The sequence below is a fragment of the Erythrolamprus reginae genome, chromosome 10 (genome assembly GCF_031021105.1).
Source record: "Erythrolamprus reginae isolate rEryReg1 chromosome 10, rEryReg1.hap1, whole genome shotgun sequence".
NCBI classification, from domain to species: domain Eukaryota; kingdom Metazoa; phylum Chordata; class Lepidosauria; order Squamata; family Dipsadidae; genus Erythrolamprus; species Erythrolamprus reginae.
Window position 1 is genome coordinate 1,059,800 of NC_091959.1, and position 19,553 is coordinate 1,079,352.

The window sequence follows — 19,553 nt, forward strand, 5'->3', positions numbered from 1 at the left end:
CCCATAACCCAGTGTGTGCCTCAACCTGGCCAGCTTGAAGATGGGTGGACTGGCTGCCTGGGGAATTCTGGGAGTTGAAGTCCAGCCATCCGCCCAGATAGGGAAATACTGCTGTAAACACCCTCCCCAGACGTCCAGTAGTTGGGAGGGAGGCTAACTGTGAGGGATGCCCACAAACACCTGGAAAGCCGCAGGGCCACGACTCAAGGGCCCATTGAGGAGAAGGCCATTGGCCTCTGCAAGGGCTTCGGAGAGCAGGATCCGTCCCAGTTTGCCGAAGCCTCCCTTGCTTTGCCCCAGGGTGGTGCCTGAGAGCAGCCAGTCTACCTGGTTTTGACAACGCACCAAGAAAAACAACTCCCAGCTTTTAATAGCAGCCTTAATGGCCCGGAGTCTGCAGGTGACGATTCCCTCCAATGTTTGCACACACCAGAAAGGGCTAAAATTAGAGTGGCTGGCAGGTAAACTGGCATGGTCAACCCGTCTGGCTTGCCGGCTTAGGGGAGGCATTTGACCGCAGGATGGACACGCTACTAAAGGAGACTGAAAGCTCTTTAAAAAAAATATATATGAAAATATAATCTTTATTGAAGATAAATGGGGGAGGGGGATACATAAAAGTAAAAGGACTGTGCAGATATTGATACAAATGCATCTAAATGTTGAGTGCACCATTATAAGTCAAAATACACAGGTATATAAGAGGAAAGAAGGATAAAGAGAAAGGGGGGAAGAAGAGAAAAAAAGACATTGAAAGAAGAAGAGAAAGAAAAAGAGAAAGAAAGAAGAGGAAATAAAAGAGGAGGTAAATTCATATGCATAGGTTTATCAAGTGTCGTAGATGGTGTCCACTTATCTGTTGACCTGATTACGGTGCAGCTTTTAAGATCTTTACTATCAGTGTAGATGAAAATTCTGAGTTTCTGAACTTGAGTTTAGATTTTTGAATTTCTCCGCCCTTTTTTCAATGATAAGGAGGCTGAAAGCAAGTGTTTTATATCTGGGAAGAGGGGGGGGGAACCCTACAATTACCCCCCCTCCACCACCACCACCACCCCCCCATGCATTTTTTGCTGCTGCTCTTCAAAAGGAATTTGGCATGCTCTTTGTCCCAAATGGTGGGGGCCAGACTAGATGACCTACAAAGGCCCTCCCCACTCTGTTAATTTGTATCTGCAGAGATGATGTTTCAGTGATTGAAATAGATGTCGGGATGAACCTGGGAGATCCTGGAGGCCCTCCCGCTTGGGAGTTGCTGAGCCCCAGCTGTCCGTGGGGTTTCTGTAATTCTTGTTAGTTTGAGGACGGGTCATAAGGCATGTTTTTAATTGAATTTAATATAATTAATTGAATTTATATGCCACCCACTCCCTGAGGTCTCAGGGCTGCTTACAGCAACAGGTATGAAACAATGTAGTCATTAGATTAAAACACTTCAATAATAAAAGCTAAAATTTAAAAGTTAAAATTATACGATGATAAAAGATATTTAATAATAATAACAGTAAAGCTCAACCATATGATCACTGGAGGACAGAAGGGAAAGGGGGGGACATGATCGAAACATTGAAATATGTGAAAGGGTTAAATAAGGTTCAGGAGGGAAGTGTTTTTAATAGGAACACAAGAACAAGGGGGCACAATCTGAGGTTAGTTGGGGGAAAGATCAGAAGCCACCGTGAGAAAATATGATTTGACTGAAAGAGTAGCAGATGCTTGGAACAAACTTCCAGCTTCAACATGAGAAAATATGATTTGACTGAAAGAGTAGCAGATGCTTGGAACAAACTTCCAGCTTCAACATGAGAAAATATGATTTGACTGAAAGAGTAGCAGATGCTTGGAACAAACTTCCAGCAGACGTGGTTGGTAAATCCACAGTAACTGAACTTAAACATGCCTGGGATAAACATAGATCCTTCCTAAGATAAAATACAGGAAATAGTATAAGGGCAGACGAGATGGACCAGGAGGTATTTTTCTGCTGTCAATCTTCTATGTTTCTATCTTTCTATCACTGCATTCACACATCAAACATCCCAATCAGTTCGTGTCTCAGCCGAATTGAAACTATCGATTCTCACAGCCAGCAAAGCCAAGTTTACAAGGCTTTTCAGAAACCCAGTAGAGTGGAGGCCGTAAGGACCTCGGAAGGAGGGAGTTGGTTCCAAAGTGCTGGGGCCACCACAGAGAAGGCCCTCTCCCATGGGGCCACCAATTGAAACTGTTTAGTCAACCGGACCCGGAGAAGGCCAATCCTGTGAGCTCTAATTGGTTGCAGGGAGATTTGTGGCATGGTCCCGTAAATAGTCTCCCAGTGTTTTTGAAACTTCAGACGGTCGCTGAACGGACAGTTGTAAACTGAGTACGCCCTCTATGTCAGTGTTTCCCAACCTTGGTAACTTGAAGATATCTGGACTTCAACTCCCAGAATTCCCCAGCAAGCATTCGCTGGCTGGGGAATTCTGGGAGTTGAAGTCCAAATATCTTCAAGTTGCCAAGGTTGGGAAACACTGCTCTATGTCAATATTGGTCACCGTCCCATCGGGGCCGAAGGATGATTGAGCCCGTGCTAATGATCCCAGTTTAATGGCCCGGTTGGAATGCCATCTTTGTCCCTCTGGTATGAAATGCTTTGGAGCTGCCTTCTCCCCAGCCCTCTCTTGGCCCATCTGCCAGGCCTCCTATGTATAATTGTGGTTGGTGTATCTGTGTTGTAATTATCCTTGCATAATTGGAAGGGATAAGCATGTCGGATCTCGGTGGTTGGATTGCAGTTGGGCAACAGATGTATAAACCTTCCTTGTCCACCCTCCAATTAAAACAGTGGCAGCCTGTAATTGCCTCGGAGCAGGTAACTTATGTTGTCGACCTCTTACACAACAGGGCAAAGCAAGGCAGCGTACACACTCATCGCATCTTACAATTCCCATTGCGTAACATTCCCACCCCTTTGTTTAAAACACACACAGGTAGCCCTGGAGTTACGACCACAATTAACCCCAATGTTTTGTTGCTAATTGAGACCCCTGTTGGGTGAGTTTTGTCCCATTTTATGACATAGAAACATAGAAGATGGATGACAGAAAAAGACCTCGTGGTCCATCTAGTCTGTCCTTACACTATTTCCTGTATTTTATCTTGGGATGGATCTATGTTTATCCCAGGCAGGTTTAAATTCAGTCACTGTGGATTCACCAACCACGTCTGCTGGAAGTTTGTTCCAAAGCCTCTACTACTACTCTTTCGGTTAAAATAATATTTTCTCACGTTGCTTCTTATCTTTCCCCCAACTGACCTCAGATTGTACCCTTGTTCTTGGGTTCACTTTCCTATTAAAAACACTTCCCTTGAACCCTTGAACATATTTAAATGTTTCGATCGTGTCCCCACCTTCCCTTCTGTCCTCCAGACTAGACAGGTGAGTTCATGAAGTCTTTCCTGATTGTTTTAGGCTGAAGACTTCCCACTATTTTTGTAGCCCGTCGTTGGATCTGTTCAATTTGATCCATCTCTTTTTGTAGGTGAGCTCTCCAGAACTGGACACAGTATTATTCCAAATGGGGTCTCACCAGTGCTCTATAGAAGCGGGATCACAGTCTCCCTCTCTGCTTGTTATACCTTTCTTTGCCTTGGTTGTTAAAGTGAATCACTGCAGTTGATGAGTTAGGAAACTGGTCCCCAATTTACTTTGCTTGTCAGAAGGTCACAGAAGGGGAACCCGTGACACAGCAGTGGTCATTTGGTCATTCTAAAGCCACGGCTAACTGGGATTTTACAATTTCTTTATTCTTACCTTGGCTGGAATTTGGAATCGGAGAACAGGAATCGGCATAATCTAATTTATTTATTTTATTTATTTATTTATTAGATTTGTATGCTTTGTAATCTCTACAATGCTTTGATTTATGGTGGTGTTTCTATCTTTGGCCCCTGGAAGAATAGGGAGGGACTTCCGCTCCCAGAATCCCCCAACCAGAATCCCCCCCACACACACTCTTCAATTGTCCAACCTTGAAAAATCCTGGTTTATAGTTTTATTGATTGATTGATTGATTGATTGGATTTGTATGCCACCCATCTCCGAGGACTCAGGGCGGCTCACAACTTATCAAAACAACATAACAATACATCTAAAAATCCAATCCAGTATAATCTTTAGTATCCAGTGTAATCAGGGCCATAGTTCCCTCTAAGCTGAGCAGTGAGCAATCGCTCACTTAAAAATCATCATCAACTGAGAGTTTTCCAAACCTGCCAGAAGCCGAGAGGGAAAGAGTGAGAGGGAAGGAGAGAGAAAGGAAGAGAGAGAAACAGATAGAAAAAAGAGAGGAAGGAAAAGAGAAAGAAAAAGAATGGGAGTAAGGAAGAGAGAAAGAAAATCAAAATCTAGTTTGAAACTAGCTCAACTATTTAAGTGGCATTTTGATATTGATAGAGTTGCCCTATTATGAGCTCACTGTTATAGACACACAGTACAGTATTTTATTTTGAAATTCTCTGAGGCAAAACAGGGTGGGTTTTTTGTTTGTTTGTTTGTTTGTTTGTTTGTTTGTTTATTTATTTATTATTTCTGTGCCGCCCAGTCCCGGAGGGGACTGCCGCTCAGACACTATACCTTTCCGCCCCCCCCCCAAAAAAAATTAGAGGGAACACTGATCAGGGCACCATCTAAGAACTTGGTCCAATCTGAATGGAGCTCAAACCAGCCTTCAAATTGTTGGGCAGAATTGAAAACTCCAGAGGGGATGGGACGCGGTGGGTATCTCCCATCTCCGATGCCTCCTTTTTGTTTGCAGAGGAGCTAATACAGAACAGATTTTTTAACAGCGTGGCTAATTCCTTTCAACTGAACCAGTGTTGGCAAATATGAAATATGCTAGACATTGGCAAAAGCTTAAGCGGTAATTACAGGCTTCCTAAATCTGCAGAGGATAAATAATTACAGGTTTAAAAGTGTTATTGTGAGCTGCAATATATACCCCAATATTTTTTTTTTATCTTGCTCTTTTGAAGCTGGTAAAAGCACAAATCCTTTGACAGGATTTGTTGAGGCTTGGAAATGGTTCCCGTATGCACGGGGAGATATAAGCTCTGATCTCACAGGAAGTTTTCGTGTACAAGACCCACTGAACTACTTTCGGTTGACTAAACATCACCGTCCGGCTCCTGCCACTTTAAGGTCATTATAAATCCAAGCCGAGTTGAATTCAGAGTCGGTTGTGTGCTAAGCACAGGTTCCTCCAAGCCGTAGTTTTTGCTTCTTCGTGGGAAGATTGAGAGGGCTGATTAAATCACTTGTGCTTTGTTCTAAGTCAAGGACATGATAAGAACATACGGTGGATGGATGATAAAAAGATAGAACTTTACAGCTTCATGGAAAACACAGAAACCTAAAAGATTGATGGCAGAAAAAGACCTCCTGCCCCCTTGTTCTTGGGTTCACTTTCCTATGAAAATCACTTCCCTCCTGAACCTTATTTAAACCTTGAACAGACTAGACAGATGGAGTTCATGAAGTCTTTCCTGATACGTTTTATGCTTAAGACCTTCCACCCTTCTTGTAGCCCGTCTTTGGACCCCTTCAATTTCATCCATATCTTTTTGTAGGTGAGGTCTCCAGAACTGGACACAGTATTATTCTAAATGGGGTCTCACCAGTGCTCTATACAGATCACAATCTCCCTCTTCCTGCTTGTGTGCAGCTTCTGTTTTGTATCTTGAATTCTCTCCAAAGAAATTAGGGTCCTAGCTGGTCATGGTTTCCATCAAAGGGGAAGGAAATGTCACCTCTCCTTGATTTAAAAGAGGTGAGAGCATATCGCTAATTTAAATAAATTCAACTCTGCAGGAGCAAAGGCGTTGATACTGAAGGAGCCCCTCTTAAGTAATCTTTGGGAACTCCTAGAGACTTGGCAAGAAGAGTGGAGGAGATCAAAGAGGGTCTCCATCTTCAAGAACAGAAGGAGATGGACCTAGGAAACCACAGACCTCTCAGCATGGGAAGGTCATCAGATCATTATAGAAGTGGAGAGGAGTTATTCTCTGCAACGATGGCCAAAATATTACCATTCTTTTGGCTAATGTGAATTGCGGAAACATTTGGAATTGACTCTGCGGTGAAGAATGTATTTAGTCATTTATTAAACAAATATATACGGTTAGCCATCTCCCAAAAGAAACTCTGAGTTGAATGAAGAAGCGAGATAAAATTGCATTAGTGTTGAGTTGGGGGGTTCAGTGATGGGGAAAACACGGATTGAGTGGTTTGGTGCAGGAAAAGAGCTTTTAAGAGACGGAAACAGCACGTTGTGGCATTGCAAGTCCTTGAACCCCACCTGGTAGAAAAACCTGCTTCAGAAAGGAAAGGAAAGGAGCCCTTTTAAAACTCTAGCAACTAAGTTTGTCTACCGTAATTGGTTAGTTTGCAAAAGATTGTTGTGGTACAACAACAGGAACAAAGTGACTTGCCGTCCCCCAATGGCAGAGCTGATACTGGAGCTGGACAGACGAGTAGATTTTCCCCCAGAAAGTTTATGAGCTCTATTCAGTTCTGGTTCCCCACTAACATTGGATGCCTCTTAAAGGGAGTTTAATCTAAAGAACTGCTTTGTGTGTGTGTGCTGTTTCCAGTTGTTGCAAAACTCTACAGCGTATGAAATAAGATTGGTTCTGAACCCATCCCCTTCCATGAGCTTGATTTAGCTTTAAGTAGGCCCAGGAGGTCGGTGTTTGGAGTTATTTCTATTGCATATTTTTGGGGACTGGGCCGAAAGGGAGATGACCAGGAATGGCATATTGAAGGATGAGGAGAGTTGACTTATTCCTTGGTACCCTGCAGTCAGGACTCTGTTCTCTCCTGACCCCTTCTCCTTTTAAGCATCACGTTTCTGCCGCACGAATCCCAGCGACCGGTTAGGTCCCACAGAGTTGGTCTCCTCCGGGTCCTGTCAACTAAACAATGTCGTTTGGCGGGACCCAGAGGAAGAGCCTTCTCTGTGGCGGCTCCAACCCTCTGGAATCAGCTCCCTCCAGAGATTAGAACTGCCCCCGCCCTCCTTGCCTTTCGTAAATTCCTTAAAACCCACCCCTGTTGTCAAGCGTGGGGGAATTGAAACGTCTCCCCCTGCCTATGTAGTTTTCTGTGTATGATATGACTGTATGTATGATTTTTATATATTGGGGTTTCTTGTTTTTTAGATTTTTTAAAATGTATTATTGTTATTTTATACTCTAACTATTAGATTTGTCATTATATATTGTTTTTATCATTGCTGTAAGCCGCCCCGAGTCTACGGAGAGGGGCGGAATACAAATCTAATAAATAATAATAATAATAATAATAATAATAATAATAATAATAATAATAATTTCAAGTTTCAAGTTTTATTGGATTTATATGCCGCCCCTCTCCGAAAACTCAGGGCGGCTAACAACAATCATGAACAATATACAATAATAACCCAATACTAAAAGCAAATTAAAACCCCTTAATATATAATAATTAATAATAATTATAATAATTAAGCATCACGTTTAAGCATCAGATTTAATGAATCGGGGTTGGACCTGATGACCCTGGAGGTCCCTTCCAACTCTATGATTGTATGATTCTGTGTTGGGGTTGTCATGTGCAGAATCCGAGCAGTGGCACCAAAGTGGATTTTGCAATGGAGCTCCAAAAGGAAGAAGTCTCCTTTGTCCTTCGCTGAGGCTCGGACCACATAACTTGGCTGAAAAGATTTGAAAAGGCTGCACGTAGCTTTTCCTTTTCAGCCACCACCCAGATCCTTGCAACGATGAAACGAAGCCCAGGTTATGCCACGCAAAACAATTAATCAGATTACAAGCCACACCTGCGCCGTGCCAGCTTCTCAATAGATGGGCATTGGATGGCAGTGCCACCCTCAACTCCCTTCCGTGGATTGCAATGTGCCACCATTGCCCAAAATATTAATAATTTTTCTCTCTCTTTCATTTAATGGTAGGCTGAGTGAGTAATGTAGATCGGCAGCTAGGAAGTCGCTTTCTTTTCAGAGATAATCGTTTTTCCTTGGGCCCGAAGGCAACGAATCTCTGAATAATGGGGGTGTCTCCAACTCCCCCCTTTCTGATAATTGCAGGGAGAGATTTTCCACTCATTAGTCTTGTGCAACAACCCTGAACTCCCTCGTTGTATCGGTGCTGTAACTTTGCAAGTCACAATGCAACAATTTTGTATCCAGGCATTCTAAACATTGCAGAAGCAAAAAAATAATAATAATTTTGAAGGAGACGGCAACCTGCCTGGTCTCTTCCCAGGCGGGATACAATGATGCCTTTCTTCCTTGGGAGCCAGCCTCAAGCTAGTTTGCTGCCTCTCGGATTCTTTTCCCAACAAATAATTATTTTTGAAAGGCAAACTTGCTTGTTACATTATTTTCTTTTGTGGCAGCCTTGAATTTACAGGATTAGATTGCTTATTCCTTGAACAGCAGGGAGACATGCGTCGCTTGATGTCTTATTACTCCTCTTCTACATTTTTAGTAACTTTAGGATTTATGGTGAAACAATAAAAGGGTGGGTGGGTGGAATAAGCAGTTGTCCTTGTAATTGTGCAGCCTCGGAGGGGTCCTGTGCAAAAGGTTCCTTTGCCAACGCTGAACTGGGTTTATTAAAAGAGTCAGTTGATCCAAACATCTTTGTGCACAAATAAACCTGATCTGATTATTGTTCCTGGGCTTGTTTGATGGACTTATGCAACCAGGAAGCTCTCGGCGTTTCCTTTATTGAAAGCACATTGCAGAGCCACCCACCCTCCTTGGGCAGACTGGCATGAAACAGGTTGAGGGGCTGTGAAATATATTTAAAGTTAACGTTATCTTGCTGGAAAAGTAACACCATCTAAGTTGACCTAAGAGTTAAAATGCTTCTGGCTGGAATAAATTAGCAAGAAAGGGACCAGCAGATTTCCCTGAAGAGTTGTTGGTGTTTATTTATTTATTTATTGGATCTATATACTGCCCCTCTCTGAGGACTTTAGCTATATCCAGTAACTAATTAGCATCAATTTAATTAATTAAATAGTTAATTAACAAACAGTAGTAAACAGCTGTTAAGTCCTAAGTAAAGAAAGGAGTAGAGCCTTCTCTGTGGCAGCCCCAACCCTCTGGCATCAACTCCCTCTAAAGATTCGCACACACACACCACCCTCCTGGCCTTTGTCAAAGTCCTAAAAACTCACCTTTGCCCAGCAGGTCTGGGGCCGTTGAGCACTAGCCTCTCGCTCCAGCCGATGAGATGAAGGTAGGACTGTGGTTAGAATGAATGTGAAAGTCTGGTTTTAATAACTTTGGGGTTTTATGTTTGTGTTTCTCTTTGCTGTATCTTGTATTTTATTTCTATTTTTGTAAGCCGCCCTGAGTCTACCGAGAAGGGCAGCATTGAAATCCAAACAAACAAACAAATATATTTGTTTGCTCAACCGTAGTAACTGTGAGAGGGATCTTGGAGTCCTGGTGGACAATCATTTAAATGTGAGCCAGCTGTGTGCAGCAGCTGCCAAAAAAGCCAACACAGTTCTACGCTGCATTCACAGAGGGAGAGAATCAAGATCACGCGGAGGGTTAATACCACTTTATAAGGCCACACCTGGAATACGGCATTCAGTTTTGGTCGCCACGATGCAAAAAGGATGTTGAGACTCTAGAAAAAGTGCAGAGAAGAGCAACAAAGAGGATTAGGGGACTAGAGGCTAAAACCATATGAAGAATAGTTGCAAGAACTGGGCATGGCTAGTTTAACAAAAAGAAGGATCAGGGGAGACAGCATAGCAGCCTTCCAGTATCTCAGGGGTTGCCACAAAGAAGAGGGAGTCAACCTATTCTCCAAAGCACCTGAGGGTAGAACACGAAGCAACAGGTAGAAACTAAACAAGGAGGGAAGCAACTTAAAACTACGGAGAAATTTCCTGACAGTCAGAATGGTTGATCAGTGGATTGACCTGCCCCCAGAAGTTGTGAATGCCCCAACACTGGAAGTTTTTAAGCAGATGTTGGAAACCCATCTGTCTAAGCAGGGGGTGGGACTAGAAAACCTCCGAGGTCCCTTCCAAATCTGTTGTTGTTGTTGTTGTTGTTGTTGTTGTTGTTGTTGTTCTTCTTCTTCTTCTTCTTCTTCTTCTTCTTCTTCTTCTTCTTCTTCTTCTTCCTCCTCCTCCTCCTCCTCCTCCTCCTCCTCCTCCTCCTCCTTCTTCTTATTATTTAAATAAATAAAACTTTGGAGCAAATCCTGGGCCTTTTGTTTCATATCTGTCTCAACTTCTTAAAATCTTTTTTGCATTTCTCTGTTGAATGGCTCCAACTCAAGATGTCCTCGTACCCGACCTTCTTTGGGCTTTTCAATGATGATAAGGCTACAAGCTGAACTGTACAAACCACGGTCTGTCGGGCGGGGTGTGTGGGGGCCTCTTCAGAAAGTCGGGGTCCTGCCAAGCCCATCCCGGGCGAAGGGAGGAAGAAGAAGAGAGGGCTGGGTTTTTCCATCTGAAGGCAGCTGAGGTGGCAAAGCGTTGATGGGCACCCACACCTACTCAAGTCTGCCTGACACGGCTCGCCCCAGGCCTCGAAACATCTGGCAGATCAACCAGGAATAATTATTTCTATTTCTGTTTCAACCGCATTCGTATTTTCAAGGATTCTTCAATGCCTTCAGACATCTTTTCCTTCTTTCTTAAATTGGAGGATGAAATGTTTGCTTGAAGAGTTTCAGAGTCAGGACTTTTTGGCAGGGAAAGAGATGGTTCGCCTGTTTAAGTTTTAGGACAGCTGTGCAGGAGTGACTTTCTGGACACGGAGTCCTGGCACCAAGAGGACCAAGCCAGCTTTTATTTCTTTTATTTATTATTTACTTTATTAGATTTATAGGCCGCCCTTCTCTCCACAGACTCAGGGTGGCTTAGAAGGAGAAAAGTAGATACAGTAAACAATAAATACAATTAAAAGATTAGAAAATACGAGGGTCGCCCAGAAAGTAATGCACCACATTTTTTCCCCTTCGACAATTATTTATTGAACACAATGAAACTTACACACAAGAATGGCCACAGAAAGGACAAATGATAGACAGCGTTATTTGATGAGGAGCACAGGAACATTTTAAGGTTTTGTATTGAACCCACAAGGTTCAGTATGATAACAGATTAGGCGAGTAGCTCAATTTTCTTGAAGTGCTATAAAAGTTCAGTTCTAGATAATGATTCAAATGATGAAAGCACTTATGGGTAAAAACATACTGTTTAATTATTTCCTATTTTAAAAGTAACTTAAGGATCATACTAAGGTACTGGAGAAAGGACAATTAAAAAACTATTATTCCATAAATAGTGCATAAAATTACTCCCCCATTATGCCCCCCCCCAAGTGGGGGCAGCAGCCCATTACTGCTTCCAGCCTTCTTTGTCATCCTGGATGGCCCAGTAAATCCCTTTACGTCTTGTGACAGCAAGCAAGTTTGCCTTTCAAAAATAATTATTTATTGAGAAACGAATCTGAAAAACAGCAAACTATCTTCAGCTACCATCCCAACAACAACCCCCCCAAAAAGAGGGGGGACCAAAAGAAAAAAATGGCAGTGGGGGGGCAGCATTTGAGCTGGAAAGGATGTTGCAGAATCCCTTGCAAGGTCACACAGGACATTGAGATAGCACAACAGTTGTAAAAGGTCTCTGAATTGCTTCTTTTGAACACGGGAAAGGCCTTCAAGTGTTTTGGAAAGGTGTCCATCACCAGGTTCTTGTAAAAGGGAAGCACACAAAGAGGGAGAAATCCAGAATTGATTTTTATTTATTGCAGGGATGATCCATAAGGACCGAGTACAGGATAGGGATTTAAATGTGGTTTTTTCCCCCTTAACTGATTTCATTGACGCGAGTGACACCTAGTGGCCACAAAGAACATTTCTCTCCACCACCACTTTTCATTCTTTAACAGGAATTATGTTGCCTTTGCGTTTTGACACTACAGAGAGTGCAGTTATTGGAAGTATTTTGTATACAACAAGGGTCATTTTTACGTTGCTTTGTCATTCTTTTATGGCCCTGATGTTACTGTGCCTTGATCTGAATCCTTCTGGGTGTACTGATCTGTAAACAGGTAGGCAAAGTTGGCTCTTCTACAACTTGTGAACTTCAACTCCCAGAATTCCTGAGCCAATCATGTCAACTCTGGAATTCTGGGAGTTGAAGTCCCCAAGTCATAGAAGAGCCAACTTTGCCAACCCCTGCCCTAGGCTATTGGTGGCAGTTGCTGGTCTTTGGGTCACACCTTTGAGGAGAGAGGAACATGTAGTCCTGCACGGGTTTGTAACCTTTAGGTGTTGTCCCATGAGCACTTTTTGTACCAATGTGCATGTTTAAACTGATTTTCTTAACATTTTTCTTTCCTTCTTTTTACATGTAGTAACTTTGGTTCAGTGACTGTTGATTTAGAATAGAATAGAACAGAATTCTTTATTGGCCAAGTGTGGTTGGACACACAAGGGATTTGTCTTTGGTGCAGATGCTCTAGGTGGACATAAGAGAAAAGACACATTTGTCAAGAATCATGGGGTACAACACTTAGTGGTTGTCATAGGGGGTCAAATAAGCAATCAAGAAACAATATTAATAAAAATCTTAAGGATACAAGCAACAAGTTACAGTCATACAGTCATAAGTGAGAGGAGATGGGTGATAGGAAGGATGAGAAAAAACTAGTAGTAATAGCAGTGCAGACTTAGTAAATAGTTTGACAGTGTTGAGGGAATTATTTGTTTAGCAGAGTGATGGCGTTTGGGGAAAAACTCTCCTTCTGTCTAGTTGTCTGGGGGTGTTCTGCTCTGTAGCGACGTTTTGAGGGTAGGAGTTGAAACAGTTTGTGTCCAGGAAGCAAGGGGTCAGTAAATATTTTAATGGCTATCCTGTTTTCTTTGGCCACCTACTGGTTTCCAAGCTGCCTGTGTTTCTGATTCAACCCAGAAGGCCTGTTACCCAGTGTTTGAGGAGGGTGTGAATGCAGCCCTTGTTTCGGCCTCTTTAAAACAGCTGCGTCCTTCTCTTGTCATCATCCAATTGCTACGTTGGGCCAAGTCTGGTCTAGCTAATATAGCAAGTAAAAATGCAGTTCGAGAGGCCCTCCTTCAGAGCAGTCTATCTCAACCTGGGCAGCTTGGAGATGCATGGACTACAACTCCCAGAATTTGGGTGCTATGCTGGCTGGGGAATTCTGGGAGTGGAAGTCCACACATCTTCAAACTGCCCAGGTTGAGAAACACTGCTCTAAGAACTTGTCAAAGCCCGAACATTGTTACCACCTTTGGATGATTTAGTGAATCCTATCTAGTAATCATGAATCACTTTAGGGCACCTCGAACATTATTTAGGTAATGGAGCTGAAATATTAGGAGGTGAGGGAGTCCAACAAGCCTTGTTTAATTCATCTGCTTCCCTCCTCTGCATTAGTGGGGGGAATCCTTATGTATGAATGTCAAGGACTATATAGTGGCATATTTAATCAGTTGACTGAGAAGGAGCAAAAATGGGCTTTTCTAGGAAAAATTGCTGTCGTTTTTTGATCAGTGCAGCTTTCTGCTTTACATAGGAAGCAGCTTACGAGAGAAAATGTTCCCGTTGTAGTTTATGCATTATTCTGAATGGAAGGGTTGTGAATATAATCCTTCTCTGTTTTTCTTAAAAATATATATATTTCTCCTCTTCCTACTTTCTGGACTTCTCTTTTATTTGGTGACTAAGTGACTACGTTTCAGGAAACAGACACAGATTGTTAGGCGGCTTCTTTTTCCAAGATAATTCTCTGCATTTTTGAGGTTGGCTGCACGGCTACGATGCATCACACATCTGGAACATCTGCCTGTTGGCCCTCTTGCTCCGCTCGGCTCTGAGTTTCATTTGAAGCCACAGCGAAGTGGAACGATTACGGAAGAATCTGGGAGCAGAGGGATGAAGGGTGAAACTGCACAGGATCTGGACCTGATGCTAGTCCACATGGGATACTCCTGGATCCTGCCTTCTAAGGTCGTCCTTGACTAACGACCAATTCTTTAATGTCAGAAAATCTCCATTTGAGAGACTGGACCACGAGATTCACTTAATGCCTGCCGTTAAAAAATTGATTGAAAAAGTTGGCTCTGGTGATGTGGTGCCTTGACTGATGGCTGCAATGATTTATGATGGGAACCCTAGAAACATAGAAGACTGACGGCAGAAAAAGACCTCATAGTCCATCTAGTCTGTCCTTATACTATTTCCTGTATTTTATCTTAGGATGGATCTATGTTTATCCCAGGCATGTTTCAATTCAGTGACTGTGGATTGACCAACCACGTCTGCTGGAAGTTTGTTCCAAGCATCTACTCCTCTTTCAGTTGCTTCTCACGATGTTTCTGATCTTTCCCCCAACTAACCACAGATTGTGGCCCCTTGTCCTTGGGTTCACTTTCCTATTAAAAACACTTCCCTCCTGGACCTTATTTAACCCTTCAATATATTTAAATGTTTCCATCATGTCCCCCCTTTCCCTTCTGTCCTCCAGACTAGACAGATGGAGTCCATGAAGTCTTTCCTGATCAGTTTTATGCTTAAGACCTTCCACCATTCTTGTAGCCCATCTTTGGACCCCTTCAACTTCATCCATATCTTTTTGTAGGTGAGGTCTCCAGAACTGAGCACAGTTCTCCAAATGGGGTCTCCCCAGCGCTCTATACAGCAGGATCACAATCTCCCTATTCCTGCTTGTTATACCTCTAGCGATGCAGCCAAGCATTCTACTTGCCTTCCCTACCGCCTGACCGCACTGTTCACTGTGCACTGCTTATCTGTTGATCTAAGAAAATATTCCCCAGTTTATAGTCCACCAGATAGATGTGACAGTCAGGTGGAGGATGCTCTCGGTCATTTATTTATTTATTATTTATTAATTAATTGGATTTATATGTCAAGACGCTTGAAAGACAGCAGATAGATTCTTGATTTTGTGGGGATGGTACAAAATGAGCCGACGTGGCATATTACGAACCCATCCCAGCAACAGGGGAATCGGGCTGCAAAATGGTATTTTTAGTCTCCGTGGGCCAAGATTTCTGTAATCCAGCTTTATTGGAATTTTATCGGAACGGCAGCGTCTTCGGTAGCGGTTTAGCTTCTACAAGATCAGTGCAATTGTACGTTGCCGCTTTTAGATCTCTGGTGGTTTCTCTCCTGCGCACCGTTTTGGCCAAAGGCAACTCTCTCGAGTCCGGTCCTTCTGGCTTGGGAGACTCTAAGTCTGACAACATTGTGCATTTTAAAGCCCCCTCTCAAATGACCCATTTTAATAACCTGAAAGCTATTATGTAACAAGCAGCCATAAATTAGTACAAGGCCCTGGGGGAGCCCGCACCGTTCGGCAATGAATAGTTAATGTGGTAGAATGTTGAGCAGGTTATTAGTTTTCAATGTTACAAACGCTGATCAGGGAATGCTTTTTATAAGGTATTTAAAAGAAAATATAATTAACTGGTGGCGTGCTTCTGTTGCAGCTCAAATTGAAATTATTCCGTGCAAGATCTGCGGAGACAAATCTTCAGGAATCCATTATGGTGTGATTACCTGTGAGGGCTGCAAGGTAAGCTTTGTGCTATGCACACACAGGGCGAAAGAGACATACACACACACACAGAGAAAGAGAGAGAGAGGGAGAGAAACACACACTTGCATTGCGTGTATGCGAGAGAGAGAGGAAATTATTGCATCTGTTTATCCACTGACTTATTTGTCTTCCTGCAAGACGAAATATCGAATCGGTTTAGCAATATCAATAATCTGCCGTGGATGGATTTTAAAATTTAGGGTTGCAATTTCTCTCCTGAAGCTCTGCAGCCGTCCTGGAGGGGAAGCATTTATTTTTCATCCTGCCCTTGAAATGGAAAAAGGACATCCTTTACACATCGGAACGGCTTTGGTCTAAATTTCAGGCACACGATTTCAATCCTTGGAGCATTGAGGGACTGGCCATTATGCTTTGTCCTGCTTCTTTGGCCTTTCACAGGGGTGTTGCTGTTTGTAGCAGAAGGGCCTTTGCAGTGGTGGCGTTCAAAAAAAAAATTTACTATTGGTTTTGTGGGCGCAGCTTGGTGGGTGTGGCAGGGGAGGGATACTGCAAAGTCCCCGTTTCCTCCCGATCAGCTGGGACTCGGGAGGCAGAGAATAGATGGGGTCAGAGGTGGTATTTACCGGTTCTCCAAAAACTACTCAAAACTTTTGCTACCTCTTTGTTTGTTTGTTTATTTTATTTTATTTTATTTTATTTGATTTGATTTGAATGCCGCCCCTCTCCGTAGACGGGGTGGCAACCTGCTTTAGGGTTACGGTTTATTTATTTAATTTATTTATTTGGACTTAGATGCCACCCACCCTCCTTGCCTTTCGTAAACTCCTTAAAACCCACCTCTGCCATCAGGCATGGGGGAACTAAAACATCTCCCCCTTGCCCATGTTGTTTTGCCGCTTGATTGATTGACTGTGTGCCTGTTTTTTATATATATTGGGACTGTTTTATGAATTTTTTAACTTAAATTGTAATTAGATTGGTGGGTTTGGATTTGTTACTATGTACTGTTTTTACTATTGTTGTGAGCCACCCCGAGTTTGCGGAGAGGGGCGGCATATAAATCCAATAAATCTAATCTAATCTAACTCCTGAAGGACTCTGGGTGGCTCACTGCCAAATACAAGTACGTAATGTGCAATATAAAACCACTAAAAATAATTCAGAACAATTTAAAATCAACTTTAAAAAGTTTTTAAAAAATCATGCATGTCTTTCGTGGCCGGATCCCTATTAGCATGTCAAAGAATTTATGTACAATATTTCTAAGACAAAACTTTACAGAGTGAATGTGGTGGTAGTAGATAGCCAGCCAATAAGATTGTTGAGGGCGAGAGGCTGACTCTGTAAACCGCTTAGGCTGTAAAGCATCACGAAGTGGTATATATGTCTCAATGCTCTTGCTATTAAATAATATCCTACTTTTGGGGGCAGAAGTTGAATTTCTAGGCCAGAAGGTAGACAAATCTTTTGCAAACTAATCCCAAAGTTTTGAAAGTAGAATAGAAGTGTTGTTTTAAAAAAGTGTTGTTTGTTTTAAAAATCCAGAATTAGGGTTAGAAAATTGGTAGAGTAAGGGAAAAACAAGTCCTGGGTTCCTAATTGGCAATTATTGGAATATTGTGAAAGGTAATGATACATGGAAATCTGTAAGTGTTAGCTATAAATCATGAGATTATGAATAAGTCTTTGTTGTTCCAGGCTGGTGTGTATCCCTTTCAGAAGGCTGCCATTAGAAGGCAGCTGTCAGCTGTTTTCTTGTAATTAAACAGCCAATGAGCAGCTAATTAAGACATATGTGTATACAGAAGTGGAAGTGGGCATGTTAATGAACTGTAGGAATCAATTCATTAAATGAAAATTGTCAAAAGACCAAACAGAAGCTTAGAGACTCACAGCTCTGCCAGGTTCCCCAACAGCCAGGACGAAAGGAAAACAGGAGCCTAACACCCCCCCCCCCCCCAAGAATAGCAATAGCCTTTAGACTTATATGCCGCTTCCTAGTGCTTTTCCAGCCCTCTCTAAGCGGTTTGCAGAGTCAGCCTCTTGCCCCCAACAATCTGGGTCCTCATTTGACCCACCAAGGAAGGATGGAAGGCTGAGTCAACTAGAAGGAAAGGAGGGAGGGAGGGAGGGAGGGAGGGAAGGAAGGAAGGAAGGAGATAGCAATAACATTTAGACTTATATGCCGCTTCCTAGTGCTTTTCCAGCCCTCTCTAAGCAGTTTACAGAATCGGCCTCTTGCCCCCAACAATCTGGGTCCTCAGTTGACCCACCAAGGAAGGATGGAAGTTTTATGGAAGGACTTAAGCATAAAACTAACCAGGAAAGACTTCATGGACTCCATCTGTCTAGTCTGGAGGACAGAAGGAAAAAGGGGGACATGATCAAAACATTTAAATATGTTAAAGGGTTAAATAAGGTTCAGGAGGGAAGTGTTTTTAATAGGAAAGTGAACCCAAGAACAAGGGGGCACAAACTGAGGTCAGTTGGGGGAAAGATCAGAAGCCACGTGAGAAAATATTATTTGACTGCAAGAGTTTTAGATGCTTGGAACAAACTTCCAGCAGACGTGGTTGGTCAATCCACAGTAACTGAATGTAAACATGCCTGGGATAAACCTAGATCCATCCTAAGATAAAACACAGGAAAGAGTATAAGGGCAGACTATGATAGACCAGGAGATCTTTTTCTGCTGTCCATCTTCTGTGTTTCTATGGGAGTCTGAGTCAACCTGGAGCCAGTGGGGTGGTTTGAACTGCTGGACTACAGCTGGCAGTGGGCTGAAGGAGCTTGCAGGGCTGCCCTCTAACCCCTGGGCTACCAGGACACAGCAACCCTTAATGTCGATCCCCTGACTACAGGGAGGCTGCAGCGGTTGTTAAATGTGAAAAAAGTTCTTTGTAACTTGGAGCGGCCACTAAGCGGACGGTGGTAAGACGAGGCCTCCCCCTTTTGCCCCCCCCCCCTTGCAGGGTTTCTTCCGTCGGAGTCAGCAGAGCAACGCCACCTACTCCTGCCCTCGCCAGAAAAACTGCTTAATCGACCGAACCAGCAGGAACCGCTGCCAACACTGCCGCCTGCAGAAATGCCTGGCCGTGGGCATGTCACGGGACGGTGAGATTCCCCCCGTTCTCTTTTGGGGGGCGGGAGAGAGGAAGACCCTGCCCGGCTCTTGGGTGGAGCCTCAGGCCTCCCTGGGTCCACACTATGTACAGTTGTCCAAATGTTATCATGGCCTTCAACATCTGCAGTTAACCCACCAGTGGGTCCTTCTCAGACAGAGGTTTCCTCCCCCTTTTCTCTCCTCCCTCCATTCCTCCCTCTCCTTCCTTCCTTCCTTCTTTTCTTTTCTTTCCTTTCTTTCCTTCTTCTTTCCTTTAATTTTCTTTCCTTCCTTCTTTTCTTTCCTTCCTTCCTTCTTTCCTTTTCTTTCCTTCCTTCTTTAATTTTCTTTCCTTCCTTCTTCTTTTCTTTCCTTCCTTCTTCTTTTCTTTTTTTCCTACCCTCCTTCCTTTCTCGCCTTCTTTCCTTCCTCTTTTCTCTCCCTCCCTCCCTCCCTTCTTTCTTTCCTCCCTCTCTCCTTCCTTCCTGTTTTCTCTCCTTCTTCCTTCCTGTTTTCTCTCCTTCCTTTCTTTCTCCCTCCCTCTGTCCTTCCCTCCCTCCCTCCCTCCCTTCCTTTTCACATGGTTTCTGAAAACTGAGGGTTCAGGCAGGTGGGAATCCCAACAGGGTTTAAAAGGTCTCTCTTTAAATGACATCACAGGTACAGATTGCCCTCATTCAAAATATATATGTTGCATCACAGAATCCCAAATTTGGGCACTTAGACAAGTTAAATACCTTTGTCCTTTTTCAATCCAGCTGAAATTTAGGCCTGGTCAGGGGGGGTTGTTTATTCCCTCCTCCCCCATATCGAATAGCCCTTTGACC

The 19,553-nt window shown here is 43.2% G+C and overlaps 1 protein-coding gene across 5 annotated transcripts in view; it reads left to right on the plus strand.

The window, feature by feature from the left end:
- The window catches only part of RORA (RAR related orphan receptor A), a 69,294-nt gene that overhangs the window by 38,974 nt on the left and 10,767 nt on the right, over positions 1-19,553 (plus strand). For all 5 annotated transcript variants that reach the window (XM_070762176.1, XM_070762178.1, XM_070762179.1 and 2 more), the window contains 2 exons: positions 15,553-15,638; positions 18,596-18,737. In XM_070762176.1, the coding sequence (XP_070618277.1) occupies positions 15,553-15,638; positions 18,596-18,737 (228 nt within the window). The remainder of the gene's footprint in view (positions 1-15,552; positions 15,639-18,595; positions 18,738-19,553) is intronic.